Below are 27,876 nucleotides of genomic sequence, written 5' to 3'. Positions count from 1 at the left end.
CCCAGGGATCTTTTTTGTTGACTATAAGACAAATACAGCAGCCATTTTTTACTTATATAAATATCTACCTCCTCACCCCTGATAAATTTTGGAAAGGGTTCTAACTTAGAGAAACTCTATGGTACTACCCCTGATGGAAATGGAGTAAGTACTTTAAAAAAACAACTAGTGTACACTTTTCTAAGAGGTATGGAGTTGAATGAGTGGAATTCTTAGTCAACATTACGAGCTACCTTTGGACTGAATAAAAGTTCACAGTGCTTTTGCACACAGTAGGTGATCAATAAATGTTTGATGGGCTGAAATAAGCAAGCTTCTTCTAAGAATGACTAATTATTAGTCATTGCATAGAGTGGCAATGATTTTTAAATAAGGAATCAGAGTAAAGATCAAATCATCCCTTAGAATTTTTGATGAGGATTAGCTGTTGAAATAGCACCTATATTAGATTGCCCAGAACACATGATTTTTTAAATCAAAATAAATCCAGGTGACAAGAAACTCTTATTTTAAAAGCACATCCTGGGGGCCTTTGGGTGTCTCAGTTAAGTGTCTGCCTTTGTCACAAGTTGTGATCCTGGAGACCTGGGATCGAACCCTGTGGGGAGTCTACTTCTCCCTCTCCCTCTGCCCCTGTCCCCACTCCTTCTCACTTGCACTGTCTCTCTCTCAAATAAATAAATAAAATCTTTAAAAACAAACAAACAAACAAATAAATAAATAAAAGCACATCCTGCAGATAATTCATTTGACTAATCTGACCCAGACTATCACTAGGCATTATAAGGAAGATAGTTTAATTTTAGGATTATTAATAAGCAAATTATTCATCCATACTGAGTTACTAAAATGGAAAATACTTATCCCTTACCCCAGCATCACCACAGAAAAGAATGTAGACTGTGTCCCAAAATGAAAACAAAAATGCGGATAGATGAACTTTAAATGAACACATGCACTCAACTGGTACCTAATTGTGTTCAAGTAATAGGACCCCACAATCACTGGTGGATTTCTGAAAGTTTTTCCGGATTTCAAAGCTATATGAGTGAATTCATGTGTTTTAATTATCTAGGTTTGTTTTTTTCTTGTTATGTATAATGTTTGCAGTTTTCTCATTTGTATCAACTCACACATTTTTGAAATTTTATAATTTAGTATAGTTTTGGTTATAGATTAAAGTTCACTGACTAATCTTTTTAGCATGTTCAACTGCTCCATGAGAGATACACAGAACTTTATGGCTTCCAAGTGTGGTTCAAACATCCAAAGCACTTGAGATTAGCACCATGTGAAGAAATTTTAAAATATTGTACTGCAATTAATTTTAAATAACTTAGCACTGCATATGTCAAGGAGAAAGCCGATAAGATCCAAAAGGAAACTCCTGAAAGTGAAATGATTCAGTACATTTAAATCATTTTATCTATCATAAAGACATAGAAGCAAAACATATATGATTATTTCTACTTGCAAAAGACTTGGGTGAATTGGTAGAGAATCAGATATCACTTGAGCTTTATTATGATACTATGGGAAGTCTGAGAACCATTTTTTGGCTGGGCAAGTGATAACTCCCCATATTCATGCATATTTGTTATAGGTTCAGAAACCAAATTATTAAGGAAAAGTTATTGTCAATGTGTATTTTAAAGATTATATAGGGGCACCTGGGCAGCTTAGTCAGTTAAGTGTCTGCCTTCAGCTCAGGTCATGATCTCAGGGTCCTAGGATGGAGCCCCCTGTCGGGCTCCCTGCTTCTCCCTCTCTAACCCTCTATGCCCCCCACCCCTGCCACTGCTTGTGCTTTCTCTCTCTTTCAAATAAATAAATAGAATCTTTATATATATATATATATATATATATATATATATATATATATCCACACACACATACATATGTATATATACATATATGTATATATGTATTTGTCTGAAATATTTTCTAACAAGTATTGTTTTAAATCCTAGGGCCTAGACCTAGACTAAATTCTTTAAGGATACCTTATTCAGTAGATCCTAAAACAGAATGTTTTCTGGTGCTCTGGATGACATGGTGGATCAAAGTCCAAAGAGAAAACATTGCTTATAGTCTTTTGTGGTCAGGGTTGGCCAAGTCACTTAAGATAAACATTTGCAACTCTTCATGGGCTATTTGTGGTCATTTATAAAGTAAAGAAGAGACCGTCTTTGACTTATAATTGCACTCATGTTTTTTTCTTTTTTTTCTAATTGTGCTTATGATTGGCAGTAAATAAGAAACTATCACCCAATCCCTTTTGATGGAATAGGGTCCTGGCCTTGAATGCCTTAAAAAGAACAACTGGATTGCTCATGATCTATTTCAAATTAGAATTCTAGGGCTGCAAAGAATCTTTACAATATACCTAAGACACCACCACCACCACCCACCACCCTGCAACACCCCATTCTGGCCCAGAAAGCAGGCCTTCTGACTTCTGTAGGGTCTTTCCTTACCATGTGGGATATACCACCACCCAGTCTTGCAGTCTCTCCAAAGCCAGGGAATCCACCCAAAAACATCTATTGACATTTCCTAAGATAGATCCTTTGGTTTTTCATGACTCTAAAAGAGCTATTTTTTTCACTTTCTGATTTCAATTCCATTTTAACAAACATCTATTAGTACCTGTATGTTCCAGATACTGTGCTATCTGGCAATAAAAATAATGGGGCAGGAAATAAAAGTAGGTAATAAGTGTGATTCTTTCACCAGTTTATATACTTTAGAAAACCTGCTTCCGTGCAGTGTGCAGTTAGAGAATTATTGCTCTTATAATTTACAAGACATTTAAAATAATACCACTCAGTTCTCATAATCTTGAAACTCAGGCGTTTAAAAGATGAGGAGAAGCAATGGGGGCTTGCCCAGTTGCCCAGAGAGGCCTCAGATCCAGGCTTGCTAATACCTTTGCCTCCTTCACTTGGATCACAGCTTCATCAGTTAGAATTGTCCTTTCTGTTAAAAGGGAGGACACCAGGCCTGACTAGGAATAACATTTGGCACTACCCTAGGAAATTGTTTATATGGGGAAAATCTGATTCAAAAACACTCTTTTGGTATTTACGCCATGCCCAACAATGCCAATTATATAATTATAGCTCCTATTTCTCTTAAAAGGATTCAGCCTAAACCTCCTGTATCTAACTAAAAAAGTGAATCCCAGCCATTCTGCCAACAGTGAGCATCCAGGCTCTTGTAAATTTTGTTACAAGGCTACATTTAGTGGTACTGATTCCTGCTAACAGTAAGAGAATAAAAGCAATTAGGAGTGTGCACAATAACATGTTGCTGTACATTGATTTCACTAGGAGATAGGACTCAATCAAGAGGCGATGCTACAGAATCTTGATTATATTACTGTCTGGATAGATTGAAGGCTCCTTAAGAACAGAGTCCTTACCTTTTAATATTTTGTGTCTCTAGGTAGATAGGGTGAAAGGCACACAGTAGATGCATTAATGAATGCAACAACTTCATGAATGGAGTGGGTAGGCCCAAGGACAAGGAATTAAAAGGAAGCAATGCTGTTTCAGGAAACTGTTCCAGTGTTGTCCTTCCACCCCTTGGTTAGGAGTAGTGGTGTGAATACTGCTAGCACTGCAGAATCCCAGACTTGTCCAAAATCTCTACTTCTATCTCACACCAGGCGTGGAATTCATCACACGCTGATAGACAGTCCTGTTTTCTCAAATGCTTCAGGATAAAGACTAAACAGAAACAACAACAACAACAACAAACTTCCTGATTCACCCAACCACGGAACTTTAACCTTCCCATTAAGGTGTCTGTGTTTCTTAGGCAAATTGTTTACTATGCCCTTCTCCTGTTCTTTCACAGAATTATTTTCTGGTTATGGATTGATGGGGTCCGGTTGTCTCATTTTTGGAGTTCAGTAGTATAGTTAGTGGATTTGAGTCTCTTCCACTTATGTTTTCTCTGTGCCCCTTCATCTCTGGCCTCCCCCCACTTTAATCCCCTTCCCTCCTTTTTTTTTTTTTTTTTTTGCCTCTCCAAGCAGGCAAATGTCACAGCACACCCACTACCTTGTCATCCAAAATTCCATGGGAGCCTGAGCTCTGGGGGTCTTCTTCTTGAGGCCTTAACCTTACTTTTAGACAGTTGTCATTATCTTTGTCTAAAGGTCATAGCTAAATTGAATAAAAGGAAAGCTGTGTTTTCCTGTCGATGCACAAAGGCAGTATTGACTTCCCTAATCCAGTTTGCTGAGGGGTGAGAGAATTAAATTAGATATCTAAGCACAGAAATTGAGAGCCTTTGAAAACAAAGATAAGGAGACAAGACTGTATTTTCCCTTTTCCTGGGAGCTCTGGACTCAAGATTTTGCAGGTGTGTCACCTGATCCATGGCTTGCATCGATCAAAACTGTGCCAATGCATATTTAATTAGCAAGGGGACCCTGGATGCATTATAGCCATCATCCCTATATTGAATGGACTGTCAGACTTTCTGCACACTTCTCCACCCCCACCCTCCCTTCCAGCCATGCCCCCTCCCTTGCCTCCTTGTTTGGGGAGCTTCTGCATTTTGTCTGAGCAGCTAAAAAGTTTCTTTGTTTTTAGCTGCTGATGCATACAGCACCACTGAGGAGAATACAAACAAGTAGAGTCCTAACGTGTTTATTTTGTCTAGGAAGACAAGCTAAACCAATTCAGTTCCTTTGGTAAGATTTTTCAAACCCTGTAGGAAACCAACACAAAAAACAAAAAGAAAAACACACTGTTCGATTCTTCATGTATAGATTTTTCTTTTTTAAAGATTTGGTTATATTAGGATTAAAAAGAAAAAAAAAGAGGATTCCAGGATAAATAATAAGAGGATTAAAGAATACTTTTTATTATGAGAGAAAAGTATTTTCTTTTTAAAAAACCTGTCTTTTCATCATGACATGAACAATTTTAAAAAATTTACCAGTTCAATTTGCATGATAAAATTCACCATTTTTGCCTGAGTCTATCATGCCTGTAGGAGATACGGTGAATGTAGAAAAGTTATTTAAGATAGAAGGTGGGCAAAAAGTTAGAACTCTATGATTTTTTTTTTTTTTTTTTTTTTAAGTTTCAAAGGTTTCATGGGAGCTTCTACTGGTGGGGATTCTTAAAGTGAGAGGAGGTTTGGAGTTTTGCCTCAGACAGGTTATTTCATGGGATTATGGTCACCGTTCATTTTCACACAGGTTACAAAGCCTGAATACCCAGACAGAGTGTTGTCTGATAAACAGATGTATTGCACCAAGTCTGCTTAGAATAAAGAGCAACAGACTGTGAGCACATGTTTAGGACTCATTTAAACTAATCAGCATAGTCTAGCTCATAGTTCTGTCTCTAGTCTACTTTTGAGGTAGCTTCTTGCTGGTAAAGTAACAAGGAATTTTTTTTTTCCTTGCTCCAATTTGCTGCAGAGACTCATGGGAAATCATTTGCATACATCTTGTTACAAAGACTGACTACTTCCTGGCTTAGACAAAGTGTTGCCTGATAAACAGACTTAACACACAAATGTCTGTCTGGAATAAACAACGGCAAGCTGAGATTTACATTTCCATTATCAGAGATAATCTCTTTCCCAGTATATGGGAATTAACCTTTTCTTTTACACCAGGTCTGTGATGCTGGTGTTTTATATCAGAATCATATCATGTGTGGGTTGGGTCTGATTTTTAAAAAGAAACAAACTCATTTGGGTGGGAAGATTTATGTTGCAGTGGTAAATGTACAATTTTTTTTTTGGAGCGGGGGAGAAAACCAGGTTTTCTTGTATAATTTTATTTGAGTTTATCAACAATCCTGTTAAGTTAGGCAAGGTAGCAATTAGTGTCCCCATTTTAGAGATGAAGAAACTGAGATCAAGAGCAGTTAAATTATATAGTTGAGATTTTTTAACACCTTTTTTTTATTTCTTACTCCTTTCAGTAGTAAAATATGAATGCAAAAAAAGCTAATACTTAGTGAACACCCCAAACTTAAATAGCATAGATGGTTCCCCTTAACAGAGGGTATTTTGTTATTGTAAGAAATTTCTTTATGGTTATTCAGATACAAGAAAATAATGCATCTAGACTGTGACTCAACTATGCATCATTTTCATTTGACACACTTGTTTTAATAACATGAAAGTATGCAGGGGAATTTTCTATTTAAAGTTGTATAGATGAGGGGATCCCTGGGTGGCTCAGCAGTTTAGCGCCTGCCTTTGGCCCAGGGCGCGATCCTGGAGACCCGGGATCGAGTCCCACATCGGGCTCCCAGCATGGAGCCTGCTTCTCCCTCCTCCTGTGTCTCTGCCTCTCTCTCTCTCTCTCTCTCTCTCTCTCTCTCTCTCATAAATAAATAAATAAATAATAAAGTTAAAAAAAAATAAAGTTGTATAGATGACTATGTGAGTAGTATTCAAGTATATGTTCTTTTATTTAAGAACTCCAACAACTTAGTTGTAATTAATTTTGTTTGTGAAAAAAGTGACTAAAAAAGGGATGTGTTGGCTTTTTAAGCAGGTCTTTGTTTACACATGAGTAGGTAGGTGACCAAGTTGACTTATTAGTAACCTTGGAGTTCTGAATTGATCAGCAGGTTACCATCACATTTCCTGTTGTGGGAAAAACAAAACTCAAAATGATTGTCTAAATATCATAGTTTATTTTAGTCACAGACCCTTGTCAAAGAACATGTAAGAGATTATAAATTTAGTGTCATGTTTGCAAATCTTGTATCATCTCCATATTCTTGCTATTGACTTTATGTATAACTTTATTGAAAAGCTGATCATTACTTGAAATCAGCCTCATGCAAAGATTGAAGGTTTAAGATTGAGTCATTTTGTCGTTACTTTCAGAGTGACTGAGTTTGTAATTTTTAAAGCTTAGAAATGATTCCCCTTCACTGTCATAACACAATAGTTACGCCATTTTATTTTTTTCCCCAACGTGTTAAAGCTATATCATTCTGCAACCTCCTTGTGCACATAGAAAAATAACACATTTATGAGTAGGTGATAAGACAGTTGACTCACTCTTCAACCTAAACGGTCTCATCATCATACACAGTCCCGACTAAACAGATGGGCTCTGAATACCAGTACTAATGCCAAAAACTCTAATTCTTGCAAATTTAATATTTCACAAATTCTTCAGGAAGACATTTTAAAAAAAAAGTTTCAAGAAAAAAAATTGTAGTAACCTAGATTATGTAACACTCTTGAGTATGCCCTGAAAATGCAATCTAGGGGGCTAAGAGGTAGAGATCTCCTGAGCAGCTGGCAGCCCCCAGGGTGGTCTGGTGAGCCCTTCCAAGTCACTGCTGCATGAACACAAGCCTTCCCCCTCTGTCTGAGTCTGGATTAGCGATGAGGAAGGCCCACATGTGTATATTAGCCTAATTCTGTTGGAACTAGGGCTTTTCCTCTGACTGCATCTCTCCTTCTCCCTTCTGGTGAAAGACTTGCTCTGCATACTTTGGTTACTGTGGTTATCACGCACACACACATCCATACAAACACTCAGTTCTAGCTTAGTGAGAAAGTTCTGGAGATCAAAGTTTGTATTTTAAATACAATAAAGATCAAACTTCCCATTTAGAGGACCATGGAATGTGTCCATTTTTAAAGCTAAGAAAACCTTTATGGTGTGATGCACCATGTGATTTATCTGTGTTGAAAACTAGGTTATTGTATGTTAATTTTTCATTAAGTGGGTCATGACTGTGTACATTAATTGACATTAAATATTGGTTCGGTTATTCACTGAGCTTAAAGGATTTTATCTATTCTCTGGAAAGCTGATAATAATTGAATATATTGAGTGGCCCCAGATTGAATGATAGTATTATAAATTTCTGTTTGTTCTTTTTCCAGACCATGATGGATAATGCTAGATTTAGCCGATGGTATTGTATTCATCAGTGTTCACATGTAAGCTGCAAATTGTGTATACATACACCGACATTTTACATTCTCAGATAAAGGTTTTTCAAATATTTCCTCACACCTCAGTCTTTAAGGTCATGGTCATACTGGGAAAAAATAGATATCAGCCTTAAATATTATGAAACCTTATAATATTTCTTTTGTAGCTATAGCTATGATGGCTAATAAGCAAATGTGACTATCATAACAATTTGACCTTCCAGATTTCTTCACTATCATAACATATGTGATACTGGATGGTCACAGTAGAGTAATTCTAAACCTTACACTAGTAATCAGAAGGAGAACTATTTTTCCATTATAACATCATGGACGTAGAAAAAAATGAATCTTGGTGTGTTTTGGCCCGACTCTTTTGTGAAGAACTCTGTCTTCCTGAACCATAAGAAACAAAACTTACTAAATTTTGAAAGTCTTTAAGGGCTACAATTATGTAGTGTAACTATTAATTATATTCAGAGTATAATCACCCCTATTCCTTATTTTCTTTTCTTCCAGAAATACTCCTCTAACTCTTCATTTATTTGCAGCCAAGTACTCATTCCCGTCTTTGCCTTTTCTTTTCACATCACAAAAAACTCCAAATTTTTTTAGATGAAATTTTCATTTGATTTCATTCATTTAACTAACTCATTTTTGTTCCTGAGCACCTTCTGGCTTTTTCATACCACCTTTAAATTAGGGAGATTTGGGGGCACCTGGGTGGCTCAGTGGTTGAGTGTCTGCCTTTGGCTCAGATGGTGATCCCTGGGTCCCAGGATTGAGTCCCACCTCAGGCTCCCCACATGGAGCCTGCTTCTCCCTCTGCCTATGTCTCTGCTCTCTCTGTGTGTCTCTCATAAATAAATACAATTAAAAAAATAAATAAATAAATTGGGGAGATTTCAGACCAGACATAGAAGTTTAATAAAAGCTTTTCCAACTTCATTTTTAGCCAAATCATTCTCTGGTAGGGAGGTTGAAACCTCGGCTGAATCATTTTCCTGGTAGAACCAGAATTTGTACTGTTATGGTCCATAGACTTCTGTTGATACCATGATAACTGAATGCGAATTACATTGGTTTGCATCAGAAGGGGAAGGGTTCTTCACCACCCCTCCCACCCCCCCCAGCTCTCCTTCCTTTTATCAGTTGTTCACGACAGCAGTGCTTGGGATTTTGAGGCCCTCTTCAGGTGTCAGAGTATGGCAAATTTCTCTCAGCTTTGTGTTTTTTGAATGTGTGGAAAGGTCCTCTGTTACCTGGCATTTTAGACCGCACACATTTTGGGGGGCCCTCCCACATGCCTGTCACTGTCCTCAGCTCCTGTTATTCCAAGGAGCCTCTTGTGGTGTGTTGGCCAGGGGACCATAGGAGGTGACTGTCTGCAACTGCTAAACACTAAGCAAGGTTTCTCACATGTAGGCCAGAGGGATGTGCCAATCTCTCCCTTGCCAGGCCCCATGAAGGGGAATATCAAGCAGAGATAAAGGCCTTTTCTGCCTTCCTTCCTCATTTTGTGAGTCCCAGTCCCCCTTAGGTGTGACTTTGGTACAATTTTCAGTCGCTGGCAATGACCCCGTGTTAGAAAGCTGAACAACAGGTTCATCTTATTGAAAATTCATCTTTTAGTTCAGCAATTAGTGAATCCTTGGCTGGACTTGGCACCTTGGAAGGCCCTGGGGGTAAGACAAGAGTCAGAAAGGAACTCTTCGGATGCCTGGGTGGCTTAGTTGGTTAAGTGTCTTCCTTCAACTCAGGTCATGACCTGAGGGTCCTGGGATTCAGCCCCGTGTCAGGCTCCCTGCACAGTGGGGAGCTTGCTTCTCCTTCTCCCTCTGCCTACTTGTGCTCTCTCTCTCTGTGTCAAATAAGTAAATAAAAATCTTTAAAAAAAGGAAGGGCACTTAGGTGGCTCAGTGGTTGAGCATCTGCCTTTGGCCCAGGGCATGATCCCTAGGTCCTGGGATCTAGTCCCACATCTGGCTCCCGATAGGGAGCCTGCTTCTCCCTCTCTCCTTGTCTCTGCCTCTCTCTCTCTCTCTCTCTCTCTGTGTGTGTGTGTGTGTGTGTGTGTCTCATAAATAAATAAATAAGATCTTAAAAAAAAAGAATTCTTTTCTTACAGAACTTGATTCTCATAGGAGATCATTTAAGATCACCTTAGTGTAACACAGAGTAAATCACACAACAGGAGATGTATATACAATGAAGGGAACTAGAGAGGAGAACGTTTAACAGTGTGTCAAGCACAGGGAAGATTTAGCAACATGCCACCTTTGCTTCATGTCTATAGAATGTGAACTACAGGGAAGTAAAGTCTCTATTTTTTACCTGCCTCGTTTGACCGTATTGACATGTCTTTGACATTCTTCCCCTTTCCCAGTAGGAATGTTCTCTGGAAGCCCATGCTGAGGGGGAGCAGAACTCAGATTGGGACAACTGCATGTGTGGATCAGTAGCAAATCCAGTACAAGGTTTCTGTTCATTGCACAAGCTTATGGAAGCGGCGACTGATATGTAGGCATTAGGATTTATTTTATTCCTTTCCCCAGTGATTATATCGATAGTAAAATATCTTTGTCTGAGTACTCCAGCAATATAGCTGTAGGCGCCATAAAAATGCATAGATAGATGGCTACAAGTTCAATTAAGAGGTCTCAACCCAGCCTCCCATATGCAAACCCTGTCTATTTTAGGTTTAAATTTTTCCTCATAAATTTTTTAAAAACCAAAAGAAACATTGCTTTTCAAGGTTAGGTTGATGTCTAAGATTCCTTAAACAAAAAGGTAGTCCCTAGATGGGGAAAAAAAATGATGACCCTAATGTATTTCCTCACAATAGCATTTCCAACTCCATCATTTAAACACACTTTAAATAATATTCTCTTCATTGTAACATACAAATCTTCTGGCTTTCAACCAGGGAACTAGAGGAAGTCATGCCAGATATAAGATTGAAGCTATGAGATATGGCATCCAATTCCATGCAGTTGCGTCTGTTATTCTGGGGCTTCTAATTCTTTCAGGAGGTGGGAATCAATGGACCATGTAGAAATTGTCCAAAAAAATAAGCTATGAAGTTAACCTAGACTTCTGACCTTGGCAGGTCTCTACCAAGTATGAAAAAGAAAAGTAAGTTAATTGTTAACCTTCATGATCGTGTTTCAGTGTACATGCTTAAGAGAACAATCGTTCATTTATATCAATTATGTATGGGTAGAAATTAATTTGCAATTCTGGTTGGCTCCATGCTTAACAGCATCGGTGACCATTTGCAATAACTGGGAAAGTGTCCATGCATCCTCAGTGTAGAATAAAGCCCTGGGGAGTGCCTGGGTGGCTCAGTCTGCCTTTAGCTCAGGTCATGATCCCAGGGTCCTGGGATCAAGCCCTGCATTGGGCTCTCTGCTCAGCAGGGAGTTGCTTCTCCCTCTCTTCCCTGTTAGTGCTATCTCAGTTGCACAAAAAGGAAAAAAGAATATAGCTGCGGGACAGGGCAGTTCTGTTCCTTGTTGGTTCAAAAAAGAAAGGAATTAAACTGCCTGGGGTTGAAAGTAACTGCTGAAATTTTTGGAACATTTAAATTTTCTTGTAGATTTTTGGCTCTGCCTATTCCTTACCAGGATAGTGTGTTTTAGTATGCTGTCCTCGGTGGACAGCAGTGTCTCTAGCTTTTGAAAAAAACTGGAGAAATTAAATTCTGTTTCCAGTTTGGCTAGATGCCTCCCCCAGTGTGTGTATCTGAGCTTTCAGAAGAGCGCTGCAGCCCCTTTCACACCAACTCTGAGTCTTTTCTTGCCTCTCAGTTTATTTGCTGCTTTTTCTCCTTCTGTAGCTTGGAATTTTAAACTTTGAACACACCTGCAGGCATCTTTTGTTGCTGTTCAAGTTTTCTATAATCATGTCATATTTCAATGAAGATAGGATGGTGAACCAAGTGGAAAGGAAAAGTAAAAAGAAGTAGTCCACTTTCATATTATTAAAAACATTTTTTAATCTCCTTATCCTTCTTGTTTTAAATCAGTGGATAAATATCAGAAAAATAATTGGCCTTTGTATATTTGAATCAATTGAGATGAAAAAATGTTCTTCTGTTTGTTCGAAGTGATTAATCCTAAGGATATATCTAGAAGAAGAGCATCGGCAAAGCTATCATATTTCCACCAGTTAGGTTTGCTGGTATTACTGCAACAACATAAGTGTTCTGTTTGGCAGAATTTTATGCATCATTTTTGGAATGAGATCAGAAAGAATTTTAACTTTCCCTGAAACAAAATTATGTATTTTTAAATTTTTAATTATAAATATTAATGGTTTAACATTTTCTTGGACAAAAATAATAAAGGTATGCCTTTCTCCTAAAATGATGTTGAAATAGTTCTCAGACTAGTTTATAATTTTATTTTATTTTATTTTTAATTTTTATTTATTTATGATAGTCACACACAGAGAGAGAGAGAGAGAGAGAGGCAGAGACACAGGCAGAGGGAGAAGCAGGCTCCATGCACCAGGAGCCTGACGTGGGATTCGATCCCGGGTCTCCAGGATTGTGCCTTGGGCCAAAGGCAGGCGCCAAACCACTGCGCCACCCAGGGATCCCTATAATTTTAATGGCAAAATTGTAGGATATTTTTTTAGAAAAAGAGGAGGTAGTCCTATTTTTTCATTGTTCACTACAAAATTAGTATTAGTTTATGGGGTTAAAAAGTCAAATATGGTCCAATATAACTTTGCAGTTCCAATTTTCAGTGCAGCCTCCATATTTCATTTCAGGGATCATCCTAAAGGATTTATCTCAAGTTTTTTTTGACCTGTCATGCTTTTATGTTTTCACTATGACAATTGTTACAAAATGATAAAGACTATCATGTTGCCAGACTTAAATAAAAATTCACACTTCATGTCTTTTGTTATTTGTTCCTTTGGATCAGCATAGATTTTTTTGTTGTAGTCACCAGGTTAAGATCATCTGAAAACTTAAAGATAGACATTTTCCTAATAGTACTTCCCTATAATTAAAACCCTCATTTGCTTAAAAGCAGGGAGCCTTTCTAAAGTAATAAATTAGCATTTCTCGACCTAGGGTCACTAGGAGTGCTACTTCTTTTTGCAAATATCTCCAAGAAAGAGAATAGTAATGCTATACCTCTGTTGAAATAGAAGTAATATTTTCAGTTTAATCACAGTTAAGTATCATGACCTTTTGATCTTGCACTGAACTTCTTGCTAAAATGTGGTCAAATTTTAGATAGCCGATTCTAACCCTGTGTAGCCAAGGTAAAAATTATTAACCATACTTTCCATAGATATAGAACTTTTTCTAAAAAAATATTTTGTTTTTAAATAATGTTCTATACTGTTTCAAAGTCTCCGACTGTTTCAAGCACAAAAATTTACCCTAGAAATATTTTGCCTGATTTTTGTTTCCTCCCTCCAAAAAATGTCTAAGTATGTTTACTTCTAATTCTGTGAAATTCTTTTCTTTTGCTCTAACTTAATTTTATCTCATTTTTAAAATTAAATGTTATTTTGTAAAAAAAACAAATCCCATTTAGAAAATAACTGAATTAATTGTTTTAGTTTGAAAATAATCGTGGTTTTTGGTTTTGGGTTTTTTATATAAATGGAGTCCTGTGAAGGTGTGCAAGAACCTGTTTTTTGCAAACAAGTCCTCTTAGGAGCTCCCAAGGACATCAGTACAAGAGGAAAACTGTACTTATAAAGTGGAGGAAACATGGCCCCTTCAGAAAGATGCCTTGGAGTTATCCTGTGATTTCAAGTAAATGCGCTAGAATATTAGGACTCTTGTATTTGGTGGTGTTAGTCTGCATGGCGTGTTGCTGTAGCACAGAGCTAAATATCAACAGAACTTGTTACTGTTGTTTGAGTTGCTTTTTATATACCAACTTCAAAATATGTTTTGACACTTTATTATGTTCTGAATCAAGCTTCAGATGTGTGTAATGAAGGATGAAGTCTTTATCAGACTCTAGTGTATAAATAATGGAGAAGAGCAGTTTAGAAATGGTTTCTCTGTAAGAGAATAGTTTCTGAAGAGTTTCAAGTTATGATCCTGGCTCAAGGCAGACGCTACTGCTGAAGGCATATCCAGAATGGAGCATCCTCTCTAGAGGCACAGGCTGCTCTTGCTGCTTTTCTCTCTCCTTTTTTTACCTTCCTCCCTTCCCCTACTCCCCTTCCCCCACCTCATTCATCTTGTCATTTCTATAACATCCTCATTCCTAGTTTACATGCTGAACCTTTTGAGAAAGTCTGGCACCTCTGATCCACTTTCCCTCACAGACCCTGTAATTTTTGGCTGTATTTTTATGTTTTTCAGATTCAAGTCAATCTGAAAGTCCCAGCCAGCCAAGTGATGCTGACATTAAGGACCAGCCAGAAAATGGTAAGTTTAGTTGGGGACTCTAGCTGCTGCTCTCAGAGTCCAGCAGTGGCCAGGAGCCAACCAAGGACAAGGGTTTTTGAAGTCTGCCCTGTGGGCAGCTCACAGTAGGAACAACTTCGATGACTCAAGGAGTTCTCTGGATCATTCTAGCAGTCAAGCCCTCCTCCACCCCCGCTCCCAAACATCATCAAGAACTTTAGTCCCCAAGAACATCGATGACTCTGGGAGGTAGGGTTGGTTTACCAAATCAGAATCTTTTGCAGCACAAGGGAGGAGGCACTGCCTCTCTTGTTTCATTTCTCGTTCCTTCTAAGGTGACAAATGCCCCTCGACCTTCTTCGCTGGTGAATTAAGGGTACTGACTGATAAATATGTTTGTGGCCTTTCACAGCTCAACCCTTTCCTAATTGCTTTCATAAAATGAACTCTGCCTTTGAAGGATTTTCCACTTTCAGTTGTCTGAAATAAAACAGTAAAGGTACCTGACAGTATTACCTTCCTAAATTATGTAATAATATAAACTTTCTGTCTCAGAAACTTGATTAACATAGAATGCATGTTTATATACAAAATAATAGTATCCAGTAAAATACTAGCTCTGCGGTATGCACTCCAAGTACAAAACAGATTGTTATAGGTTGAAATTTAAGATTGAGTAAAACTATCAGTTTCAGAAAAAACTGAGAAGTGAATTTGCAGTCCCTATCATATACTATACATTGTACTGTGCTTTTTTACTGTGTACCTTCATGGATATCATCTCATGAAATTCCAGAGTGTTCTTCCTCAGTGATACAATGAAAGATTCTAATTGGGAGGCTTGACCTTGAGGGCCCTGTGAAGGGCATATAGCATCATGGTTAAAATTTTGAGTTGTAGCATCAACCTGCTTTCAAATTCTGCCTCTGCTATTTCTTACCTTTGTAATATTGAATAGGTTATTTAACCTCTCAGGGTATAAAATTACTCCTCATCTTTAAAATAGTATGGTCATAATGTATTACTAATAGCCTACCTGTTGAAGAGCTAAATAAAATGCACATATTCATATAGTTTATTAAAAAAAATTATTGACTCCTCAATGTTACTACTTACTTTTCTTGTCAGTATCATCCGTACCATATTGGTTTTTCATTTACTTAGAATGACCTCATTCCTTTGGTCACTCTTTTATTGTTCTATACATTTTTCTGTTTTGATCTCCATCTGATCTTTTGGAAAAGATAAGGTAAACTGAATTCTGTCAGTATCATGGGATGGGGGATTTTTACCACATGAGATACCCTCTCCTAATTTTTTTCAGGATCTGTTTCATTTTCCAAGCCTGGGAAATTCTTGATAACATTGGTGGATTCTGACATCAAATATGGACTCTGGCTATCCCTCTTCTTTTCTGGTGTTTCAGTGGTAGTTTCCTTATCAAAGTTGTCTCTTCAAAGCAAGCATAAGGAAGGAGAGAACCCCGAAGTCTTGTTTTTAGTGACATTAACAGTACATCTTATTTTTTGTTGACATTTTTAAAGGGATACTTATACATTAGTTTCATCCTCTGTTTCCATCTGGTATCTGATCCATGAGGAATCACTTACCAGTGATACCTTAAATGTTTCATTTTTCTAGATTATACTTAAATATAACCTGCCTGAAGTTGTGTCCAGAGATACTCATTTTATTCTCAATTCATTTTTAAAAATTTGTGGGTTGTCCGGGTATGTGGTTCGCATACTTGGGTCTGGCCACCCCTTTCACAGACCTGCAATTCATCTGTCTTCATAAAATGGCCGACAAGCTGTTCACATGCAAATATAAATTGAGGCCTGGCATGCCTTTCTGGAGCTGTCTGTATACCGATATTGTGCGTTTCCCATTCCAAAAAGCAACCAGGATCGAGCCTGGATTTTTCGGCCAAAGGCACAGAAATATTAGCCAAGTTCATATTAACCCCAGATTACTTGGGGCTACTTCAAGGATTCACGATACCATTTAGGGGTTGGGGGGAGGGGATAGGGGAGGATTGTGTGAGTTCAAAGAAAGCATTAATATCTGGGAGAGAAAGTAGTAAGTTCCTCTGTTTCAAATTTCTATTTATTTCAAAGAAAAAGAAGTAGAGGCTGCTTTGTCTTGGATGACTCCAGTTGAAGCTTAGCCTAGAGGAATGGCAGCCTACTCAGTTTCCTCTACCTGCCTTTTGTCAATCTCAGATGAAGTGATTGAAGGAAACATGATTTTACCCCTTTTCTAAAGACATATAATCCCTAAAGGAAAATAAACGAAGAGTTCAGGACCAGGTACTTACACCCATTAGAAAACCTTCCAGTGTCACTTTGACCAAGAGTGATTTTCTTTTTCATTACCCAGGTTATGAACAATGAGCTCCTGAAGGGTTTTCGTTTGTTTCATTGTTGTTTTTAAAAAGGCAACTCTCATAAACATAGCAACCAACCTCTGAGAACTTTTGGAATCTTGGTGGGTGAAGAAGTGACAGACTCTGGTCTTCAAATAAAGTGGGAATGCATTACATCTTCTTTATGTATATATGCGAGGGGAAATCATATTCTTTTTATCCTAGCTCTTGAAGAGAAAGGTAATGGGAAACGAATGGTATTTTCCTAGTAAACCATGGAGAATGAATAGACAAATGGTAACATGCCGTTTCATCCAAAACCATAAACTAGGCCATGTAACTTTACCTAAAGTGGATGCAGCTGTTTCTTCCCTGTCCAACTAGTCTGGCTTTTTTCTGTGGAATTTTTGCTTTCTTTTCTTGTACTCCCTTAAGACCCAACTGTAAAAGAAAACAAATCTTTGTCCAATTAGAGTATTAGATGGGAATCTTGAAGGAATTATTTGAAGCCCAGAGATAAAATATCAGAATCTCTGAAACTCAAAATTGGCATTGTGTAATGATGAAAAACTCTGCCTCTCAAGTCAGACAGACCCACCTTTAGATGAAATAATGGCTGGGTGACTTTGAATAACCTATTGTCCCAATCTCAGTTTTCTTATTAGTGAAGTAGCAATACTAAAAGAGCATACTTCGTATTAAAAGGGAGACTATTCTGTACACGAAACAGCAACATGTCTGGTTCATGGTAAGGACTCAAAGAAAAGCTTATATCTGTAAAGTGCATACATATTGGAGAGGCCAAAAGCTGGGAGATTTGGAATGGAAAGGGGTTTGGTGTATGTCAGAAATAAACCAAGACTTTTAGAGACATCTCTTGTCGGTACCTGTTCTGTTCTGAAATGTCAGACATAAGTCTCTTTAAATCTGTCCATAATCCCCACAGTGCCACATCTAGTTTATTATGTAGACTATTATTCTTCACATTCTGTTCCCCTCCTAGCAGTTGACTACCACAAAAGTGATTCAGAGTTGTCAGAACCTTCAGAATGAGCACTCCCAGAGAAGGCGATTCTGGAAAGAAGGGACCCCACCTAGATGGCTTTAATTTTAGCAGTCTTTCCTTGGCAAAACCAACTAGAATCTGGCTTATTAAAACCTATAAGCTGATTAAGGGTCAGTTTCATGACCAGTTCCTTTTAAAACAATATGGCAGAGCATATTGCTCTGTGACTTGAACTGAGCAGGTACCTGGTATTTATCTGCTTAATGAATAGAATTAATGAGTCGATGAATATGTTCTCATTGTCCCCAATATTTTGTGAATGTCTGCTCACTGTTGATTTACCAAGAGGTTTTTAAAGAAACAAGTATCAATTTTTTTTAAAAAAACCTGGAAATGCTAAAAATCTAATTTGGGTGTGGGGGAAAATTGTACATGGGGTCATTGACAGACATGAACAGACATGCTAGGAAGCCAAGGCCAAAGGCTATGTTAATGTCTATGGTAGATCGAGTTGTACCTCTGCCCCTCCCAAATGAGCAGGTGTGAGCAAAGGTATGAAATACCATCGTGTTAGCTTATGCTTGCTTACCACAGGGGACGAAATTCTGACAAAGTTCTCAGCTCTGGCTGGACTCATGCATTTAATTCTTTTGCATACGGCTGGAACCCCTTTCTGGCTTTTCAAGAGACTCTGAAGGTTATAAGCCTTATTTGTTGGACTTTGACTTAGGACGTCTATTCAAACCACCTTTGTGAATTCCCGTGAAGTACTTTGGCTACTGATTGTTAACAGTATTTATGGGACAGAACATTTGAAATGACTGCTTGGTATTTACAGGACCTGTGAACAGTGCTCTAAAGCTTGCGCTTTGTGGTGCATCAGGTCAGTCATTTCTGAGGGAGGGAAAAGCTCATGTGATAAACCTCCTCCTTAATTCAAGTCATGCTTCTGTAGGGCCACAGTGAATCCATGTCTGAGGGAAGCACAGTCCAGCATTGGCACTCTGAAAGCATATTCCCCGCTGGGACTCGCTGTGAAAACACCCTTAACTGAAAAAAGAAAATATGGGATTCCCTTGCCAGAAAAAGAAAAGAACACAGAAAAACATGTGTTCACATGTTTTTTCCCCTCTATTTACTCTCATCACCTGCATAGACTACTATTGATAGGCTCATCTTCATGGTTTTTAAAATGTGATATTCATAACAGGAAAGCAGAGTTGGTATTTGGATTATTTCCTTTAGGCTTAATCATGTTTGTTCTTCCTCATTTATCTGGTGCTTGCACATATGTTGGTGGCATAAACCCTCAGATGGGCCTTTGCAATCAGTGGAAAGCCATTAATCATGATGCTTGCCCCAGATTTTGAAAAATTTCAGCTCTACCTGCCAATTTGAAAATCACCCTGGAGAATTGGTTGAGTATAGCTTTCATGGTCACCAACTTCATTTGTGTCATTTCCATCTTGTATTGCTACACTAGATATTGTTGCTAAATGTTGCTGGATGAATAAGGAATGTACTCCAACCACAGTCATGTCTCTCTGGTTATCCATTAACTCATTTCTGTGAGTATTTTGAATATTTCGATACTTATGAAATAACTTTCAAAGCTACTGACCTGTAGGATCCACTTTGTAATTTGAGGGTGAGATAAGAGAACTGTAAATTTCTATTTCTCTTATGGATAAACATTCTTTTATCTGATAATGTGCTCTTAAAACATTGGAGGCCCTATGCTTTAACTTTTTTCCTATCTCCTCAAAAATATAGTAGGTATATTGCAATGTTATAATATTAATAATACACGGTGGAAAGGCAAAAGAAAATTCATAATTCCAAATTCTAAGAATTGTCTGTTAATTATTGCTGGATGCACTGCCCATTTTAGGAACAGTTTTGATTAGTGCGTCATTTTTGTTGGGTCGTTTTAGGAATTTTTGAGGTAATGCAGCCCTATAATTTGCATTTTACTGGGAAGGCAGGAGCACTGTAGTGCCATTGACTTGTAAATACAATTTATCAATATTTCATAATTTGCATGAGTTTCTTTTACAATTACCTAGCAACAGTCATTCTCCACAGTGTTCTTTCAAAAAAAATGCCGCAGAGACAGACACAGCAGAGTGACCACCAGAATAGCAGCAATAACAGTAATGATCAATATTCTAAACTATGTAAAGGTCCCAACTTAGGGAGACATTCAAAACTAAATGCCTTCTGGTTTCCAGATCTGTATAATTAAATTCTGACTGATGAATTTTCAGCAATGCGATTAAGTTGGACTCTCTCCTTTAAGAGACTAGAGAACCAGAATTTGGTTTGAACCTAAAAATGTCAATCTGAGACCAGGTAAATTGTGCTTTCTTAAATATTGTTAGCAGATGTGACCCATCATTATTTGCAGAGGCTCTTTAGAAATGCCTCTACACAAAGGAAATTCTTGGATCTTGTGTTTTGAAAGATGAGGTACCAGGTGAGGCTGCAGGGTTTCCCCGGCATGCGTATTGCAGTGCAGTGTATGTTGAGCTCTACCCCAGGACCCAGTGTCATTAAGGAGCTTTTTCAACTGAAAAATAGGGAGGAAATTTGTAGTCATTTTTAAAAAGTAGTTTTACCTCACACATTATGGGTATTTTATTGTCTACATACAGAGGATAACTAGCTGAATAGACTTTAAGTGGTTGGCTAGTAGCCAAAATAGGGAGTGTTTTAGACTCATGTTCCTTGATGTCTAAATTCTAAAATGGACTGGATGGGTGGTCTAGTTCAGACATCTTCCCTCCTCCACCTCCCCCCACTTCCCTCCCTGACCATCCCTCACACACAGTTAGTTACAGAGGAAAGAAAGAAGTAGTAAAGGGATTTTTTCTGGTCCTCAAATTTATTTGTGCCTATAACTCTTGACCTAGAAGACATGACCATGTGAATGCCTATTGGGTATAACATTCTAAGTAGGAAAGCATTTTTAGGTGTCGATTTGTAATTTATATGGGATCACGTAAATCTATCTGTAGATCTTGATTCCAAAAATATGAAGCAATACAATTAATGTAGTATTTGAATTGGGCTCAGAAAAAAAACCAAATGAGGAGCCGTCATCAAATCACAGTGTGGTAGAAGGTACACCTGGTGTTTATCTGCAGCTCCATCTGCTATTGTTCTGTTTTCTCTGTGATCTGAGCCCGAACAACTCTGATAGGACCCTTTGACAGAGAAGGACCTTAGAAGGACCTGCAGGATACTTTTAATGGTCCCTTTAGGATACCTTTCCATCAATTAAAAATTAGCCCAGTGAGATATCAGGGAGGCTAGTTTGGGTCAGGAATAGTGAATGAGCTTTCCTTGCCACAAATAATAGGGTCTGATTTGACACTTGAGTGTGAATTTGTTGATTTAAAGCCTGTATATTATTTTTGGGAAGGAATTATCCATTTGTGGGTAATATTAGAAAACTGAATGTAATATAAATAATTTATTTGGGGATTTGGAGTCACTAATCCAGATTGATTAGTTGTCTGCTACAAAAATTCATGTGGCCACAAGGATTTTTGGCACCTTTTCTCCCTACAGCTTCCCCATTCTTTTTCTCTTCTTCAGGTTTTACTCAGCTCCAGGCAACTCTGTTCCCTTGGCATTAGCTTATCGTTAAGGAAATCTACTGGGATAGCTCAAATAGAGGTGGGGGGAGGATAATATTTACTGCCGATTACTCTGCCCCATCTCAGTTGTTCACTTCTGTACCTGGTTGATTTTAACCCAAAGGCAACAAGGGGGTCTCATAGGCCTTATTCGCAGGTATCATATGGTGCATATCCAAAGAGAGAAATGGAAAGGATGTTGTGGAAAGGCCCAGCAAAGTAATAATAGGCTTCCAACAATCTCCAAGTCATTGTTTTCTTAGATCTCTGTAGGTATTTTGCAGCCAGAGAGCTGCTCAGTAAGCAGCATTTGTAAACTCAAGAGATGAGAAAGGAGAAACTGAATCACAGCTTCCGAATAGGTCAAATCAGTAAGGGAGAGTTGCCATTATAAGTCTGACATTGAGCATCTCTTAAGAGAAAATCAGTTGTCCAAGTCACTTAAAGACTTTGTTCCTCAGTTTTCTCATAAGTAATTCAACAGATAGTTATTAAGAATCTGCTGGGTACATTTGGTCAATGTACTTAGATGCATTGAGGGAATACAACCATGGACCAGACATCTTGTTGTTGAAAACCTGATAGTCTAGTAAGGGGGAAAAGGCTTAATTTGTCTATCCACTCAACAAATATTTAGCTAGTACATCTTAAGAACCGGGCACTGCACTGAACAAAGCTTACCTTCGGGGGGGAACAGACAGTGAACTAACTAATAATACGTATGTCATGTGCCCAGTGATATTAAATATTACAAAGAAAAATGGGGACAGATAAGGGGTTGAACAGTGGAGGGTATGGGTGCTATTTTACATAGCATGCATGGGGATCAGCTTTTCTGATCTGTTGACATTTGAGTTCAGACCTGAAGAAGGTAAAGAAGAGAACTATGCAGACATTATGGACTTTGAGTCTTAAAGGAGAGATCAGTAAATGTAAAGGCTTTCAGGGATGTGGGAGGAACAGTAACCAGTGTGTGGCTTTAGGGGCATGAATGAAGGAGAGAGTGATTGGAAATGGGGATAGCAGGAAACAAAATTGTATCAGACCTTCTAGGCCAGGGAAAGGACCTGGCAGCTCCTTGGTAAGCTGTGATATGGTCTATAGAGCTATGCACATTCCAACTCCATTCATTTCTTGATATAGTAAATATATCCTGAGCCCCTACCATATACAAGATGCTTAATGTTTTTTTTTTTTTTTTTTTTTTTTTTTTTTTTTTTTTTTTTTTTATGATAGTCACAGAGAGAGAGAGAGAGGCAGAGACATAGGCAGAGGGAGAAGCAGGCCCCATGCACCGGGAGCCTGATGTGGGATTCGATCCTGGGTCTCCAGGATCACGCCCTGGGCCAAAGGCAGGCGCCAAACCGCTGCGCCACCCAGGGATCCAAGATGCTTAATGTTTAGTGACGAGCAAAGCAAGCATAGAGTATAGTGCAGAGCTATAGACAAAGACCTGATTTGTAACATTGCCAGAGAGAGAGAGAAAGAGAGAGAGAGAGAGAGAGAATCTCTTATCTACCATGGCAACATCCTTTAGTATCCCCAGAGGTTTTTTGTTTTTTTTTTTTTTTTTAATGCATGTCATACTAAAAGCTGAGTTACTTACGTGGGATACTTGACTTCACATACCCACTCATGCAAACGATTCCTTTTTCATTTAATGGAAATCTAAATCTGTGGGTTTCTAGCTTATCCCTTATCTCATGACACCATTTAGATCATAAGCCCCCAGGTCTCAAGTACATTTACCATGAAGCTTCATTTTTCTCCCTACTAGTTACCAGATTCAGCAATAAAAATGGAGGACACCACGTTAAATTTGAACTTCATGTAAATAAACGATGCATAATTTTTTAGTATTAAATGGGATATACTCCTATTTTTAAAAAGTGTTTACTTAAAGTAACTGCTACATTTTATCTGGCAACCAGTCCTAATTGGCCACACAGTCCTGTGTACAGTAGTAACAGCAGCATATGGAAAGGTTTGATTAGTCTGTGATAATTTCACTGATCACAAAGGGTCAAACCACTGGAATTTCACCCACTGAAAATGAACCCTGGGAAGAGAACCGCAAAGTTCTAACGAGTTGACTACTTAAATTCCATTCCTCCTGCATCTGCTGGTACCTAGTCCAGTAGTTATCTTGGAACAATAAGCCTCTTGTAAGGCACAGTCAATAGGTACAGTATAGTAGTTGAGAGCCATTCAGCCTATGCAAGTAAATTTGTAAGTTTAATTAGTGGGATAGCAATTGAGTAAGCCATTGGACAGTATGTGAGTCACTTCTTCAGAACAAATGCAGAGGAAGTATACTTTATTACAAGATTTAGTTATCAGCAGATTATTTGCTTCATGAAAGATGGTGAAAGTAGAAAATCGGTCAAATAATGAAGACTGGGAAATTCCACATTCAAAGGTGAGGTAGACAAAAGACAATTCAGATAGACCTGAAAATAGAAGGTGCCATATTTTTCATGTGCTATCTGGGAAACGAAATATATATGTTTTCGTTTGTAATTGAGGACTGTTTTGCTAGGTGTGACAAACCTTGTCAGAATATGTTACAAAAACACAGTGTGATCTCCCATTTAAAATAAAGAATAATGTTCACAGATTCAAGGAAAATAGTTTGGAAAATCAAGATTAAACTCTACTGGGCTGTAGAGCCAGATAATGATAAAAATAATGATTTTTGGTCATAATCATGGTAAGAGCTTACATTCATTGTGGACTTCCTGCATGCTGGCTTGTTACTTTGAATCTTTCAGAAAGAATATGCCCTGGTGGAATTATATGTGCATGGATTTATTTGGGGTAAAGCCTATTAAATATAAAGAGAGGGAGCAAGAGTTAACTGGGAGAGCTTTCACACCACAATACTGACCTGATACCTGTGGAAGGAGATGGGGAAGGAAGGAGGATTGGGTTGGAAGCCTCTCACATATCAGTAAGTTTCTAAGAAAGTTTTTGTACAGGAGAGTCTTTGAGCCAAAATCACCTGTTTTAAGAGTTCTATGTCCCATGGGGTGCCTGGGTGGTTCAGTTGATTGTCTGACTCTTGGTTTGCCCTCAGTTCACAATCTCAGGGTCGTGAGATTGAGCCCTTCATTGGGCTCAGTGGTGAACGTAGAGCCTGCTTGAGCCTCTCTTTCCTTTTCCCTCTGCCCCTTGCACTCTCTCTTTCTCTCCCTGTCTCTCAAAAAAAAAAAAAAAAGAAAAAAGAAAAAGAAAAAGTTGTGTGTCCCACTGGATTGGGTCCACATTAGTATTCTCCCCCTTAGTCATTGGCTGGAATATCCTGGAGGAAGGATGGCCTTTGAACAGAGGAATGGCAGCTGGGGTTATCAGGCAGTTATGCTCCTTGTAGCAAGTGATCTGATGGCTCATTTTCATGGCCACCACAGCAAAGCACCGTGCTGGGATTTCTCTTCTCCTTATTTAATCCTAATAGAACCTTACAGAAAGAGGTACGATTAGCATGCCCATTTTACATATGAAGAAACTGAGACACAAAGAATTTAAATAGTTTGTCCACCATCCAGAAGGTGGAAAGTGTACTCAAGCTTACTCTAATTCCAGGGTCTAATTGCTTAATCATGACATTGTGTTATAGAAAGAACAGCATTCAGCTTCTGGTTCCATATCTTATTGATTATGTGAATTTGAGCAAGTAATTTGAACTCTTGGACTTATGTTTCCTCATTTATAAGGTGGGATGTCATCACCTTCCCAGGAAATGTGTTTTTGTCACTGTTTTGTTTTGAGCTTAAACAATGTTAGTTCCTTTTCCTTCCTCATGTTTTTCTCTCATCTGGGATTGTCATCTCTTCCTTTATTCCTTATCTCATCCTCCCAGGTATCTGCCTCAGCCTTGCTCAGGCTCCCACAGGTTTAACTATGTCCTCAGAACTAACAGGACTGTTTCTGTACAGATTTTATATATGGATGTATGTTGGTATGTAAAGCACCTAGAACTTGCGGTGATCCGTGGTAGATAGTCAATCACGTATAGCCCGCCTTCTCTTTCACCTGCCTCATTGCCTAATAGACAGGAGCCATATTGCCAGAGGGGCGATCCAGAACACATTTTTTTTTCTTGCTTCAGATATTTGAGGGGCCAAATTACATTCTTGTTTTTCTTCTGAACATTCTTTACTCTCTTTCCCTATAATCTCAAGTATTATGAGTACTTGATTTTTTAATGGTTTTCAACAGTGGACTGAATTTTCACTTGATTTTTCTGCTGGAGACAGAGAGTATCAAATGAGATGAGCTGTGAGATATTTATACCAGATGCCATCAAGTTTGTCAAATGGCATAAAACAATTATGATTGCCAATAAATTTGAAGGTATTGCAGTGACAAAAGAGGTACGAATGTATTTATTGAAAACATAAAATGTTTATTTCTGTTCCCCGTTGTTGGTGAAGTGCAATCGAAACTTGTACCTCATCCCTTTGATTTTAGATTTCTGAATTATTTAAAAGAATCGGTTAATTCTCCAATTCAAGTGAGTAAGACCAAGTTCATTAGGATATCTGACTCCTAGCATGTCCCACATTCACAGATCATGTTAACTCCATGGAGAGGTTTATCTTCTCTTAAAATTGCAAATGCTGCCCAAACTGAAAGCTTTTCCATTAAATGCATTCTTGCAGCTTTGGACTATAAGTAAGATCCTTAATGATAGAGAGGGGGACAATGAAGTACCTTGTTGTCAGAGCATCAGCCAGTTCTAAAAGTAGTAGTGTTTAGAACATGCATGTCCTTTGAGTTCTAGCAGATTTGCAAATTGGTATCATGAAATAACATATAGGTAAACTCCGCACACACTAACACATTCTTTTCACCAATGGAATGGTTGCCAACTGGTGGTTCCCGAAGGCGGTGAAAAGAAAAATCTTAAAAGAAATTATGCGTTTTCCTCCTAGAAAAAGCTACACAGGCTGAAGATTTTTGCTTTTGACTCCATTTATGAACTCACTGGTTATCTTAACACTTACAGAGATTTATAGTTTGGATTCATTAGGTAAAAGGTGGGGGAGAGATGAATTATCCATTATTTAATGAAGGTGGCAAATTAAATACTTTGAGAAATAGGCTCCATGATAGGAAAATATTACAAGATATCCTTAGTAGAGAAAAGATACAGAAGCCTCAACTACGGACCAGTGGTTGAATAATAATAGCCTTTAAGTTTTTCTTAATGGAAGGAGAGAGAAGATAAAAGCAGGTTCCAGTAAGACTCAGACAAGACTGGTTGTGGCCATAAGCTGTCTAGCATCTCTATATTTTTTCCTTCCACTCATTTTTTCCACTAGATATTGCTGAATTCAATTCTACCTGAGCAGAATTGATAGTGAAGGTCAATGGTGAAACAGCTCAAAATAGGAGACTGAGGCAGCACTTCTCTACATAAATTGATCAGGAAAGCATACTTTTGGAATACAAGATCTAAAGAAAGTTTGGGCAGCCTGGTCATACATAATTGTGTAGAATATTTGAGTTCCAGGCTCAGATCTCTCTCTGTATAGATTCTTTCTGTGCGTCAATTGGAGAGGCAAGAGAACTGACCATAGTTGTATAATATTACATACTAGAAACTTTAAATCATTTGGATATGTTATCTTAATTTGGCATAATAGTTCTGAGAAGATGAGGAAAATGAGATTCAGGGATGTTGAGGCACAAATCCATGGTCAGCAGTAAGTGAGTGGCAGAGGAGGTGCTACTTCATTTTTCATTTTCCCAATTAGACTTTGAGACTCAACAGAAATAATGGGTAGTGAGGTGCTCTGAAATGTTTTGGAGCAACTATAATAATCTCCAATAGCTTGTATTGTAAGGTTTTCAGTGTATCTTCTATCTGTCCTGTTCCCTCTTCCCAGGGAAATTACAACCCTGAGGTTAGGAAATGACAACGGTGATGTCACACTTGTGGTGGTGGTAGTGATGGCAGTTAACTAGTTAAAACTAGATGATCTCCCAGTCTTTTCAACTGAATACTGACACCTGAAAACAGTGATATGTCAGAGTGTGCTGAAAGTGAAGCGAGTAAGAGTGGGTGTGCAGTTATTCTGCATTTTGCTAGGGATACCTCGTGTACTATGGGCAACGTGTCACCATCTGACGTATGTACCAAGTGAGGAACATGGCATTATTAATAACTAATTCAGGGATCCCTGGGTGGCGCAGTGGTTTAGCGCCTGCCTTTGGCCCAGGGCGTGGTCCTGGAGACCCGGGATCGAATCCCACATCGGGCTCCTGGTGCCTGGAGCCTGCTTCTCCCTCTGCCTGTGTCTCTGCCTCTCTCTCTCTCTCTTTCTCTGTGTGTGTGTGTGACTATCATAAATAAAAAAAATTAATAACTAATTCATTGTTATTTTTTAGAGGATGCAAAATAAATATGAATAGAAGCCCTATTATTTTCTTTAAGTCCCCCTAACATGTATTTTGAGGAGACAACTATGTTAACTGTATACTCCTTGAGGGCAGAAACTAATATTCATGCTGCACTTCATATTTTTAAAAG

At 38.3% G+C, this 27,876-nt stretch overlaps 1 protein-coding gene across 10 annotated transcripts in view; it reads left to right on the top strand.

Moving 5' to 3' along the window:
- NFIA (nuclear factor I A) overlaps positions 1-27,876 on the top strand; it is a 373,258-nt gene that overhangs the window by 179,356 nt on the left and 166,026 nt on the right. For all 10 annotated transcript variants that reach the window (XM_038537347.1, XM_038537348.1, XM_038537346.1 and 7 more), the window contains exon 3: positions 14,285-14,350. In XM_038537347.1, coding sequence (XP_038393275.1) covers positions 14,285-14,350 — 66 coding nt within the window. The remainder of the gene's footprint in view (positions 1-14,284; positions 14,351-27,876) is intronic.

This window comes from Canis lupus, chromosome 5 (assembly GCF_011100685.1).
Source record: "Canis lupus familiaris isolate Mischka breed German Shepherd chromosome 5, alternate assembly UU_Cfam_GSD_1.0, whole genome shotgun sequence".
Classification (NCBI taxonomy): Eukaryota; Metazoa; Chordata; class Mammalia; order Carnivora; family Canidae; genus Canis; species Canis lupus.
Note: the sequence above shows the minus strand (reverse complement) of the source record. Positions and strands in the feature narration are given on the sequence as shown.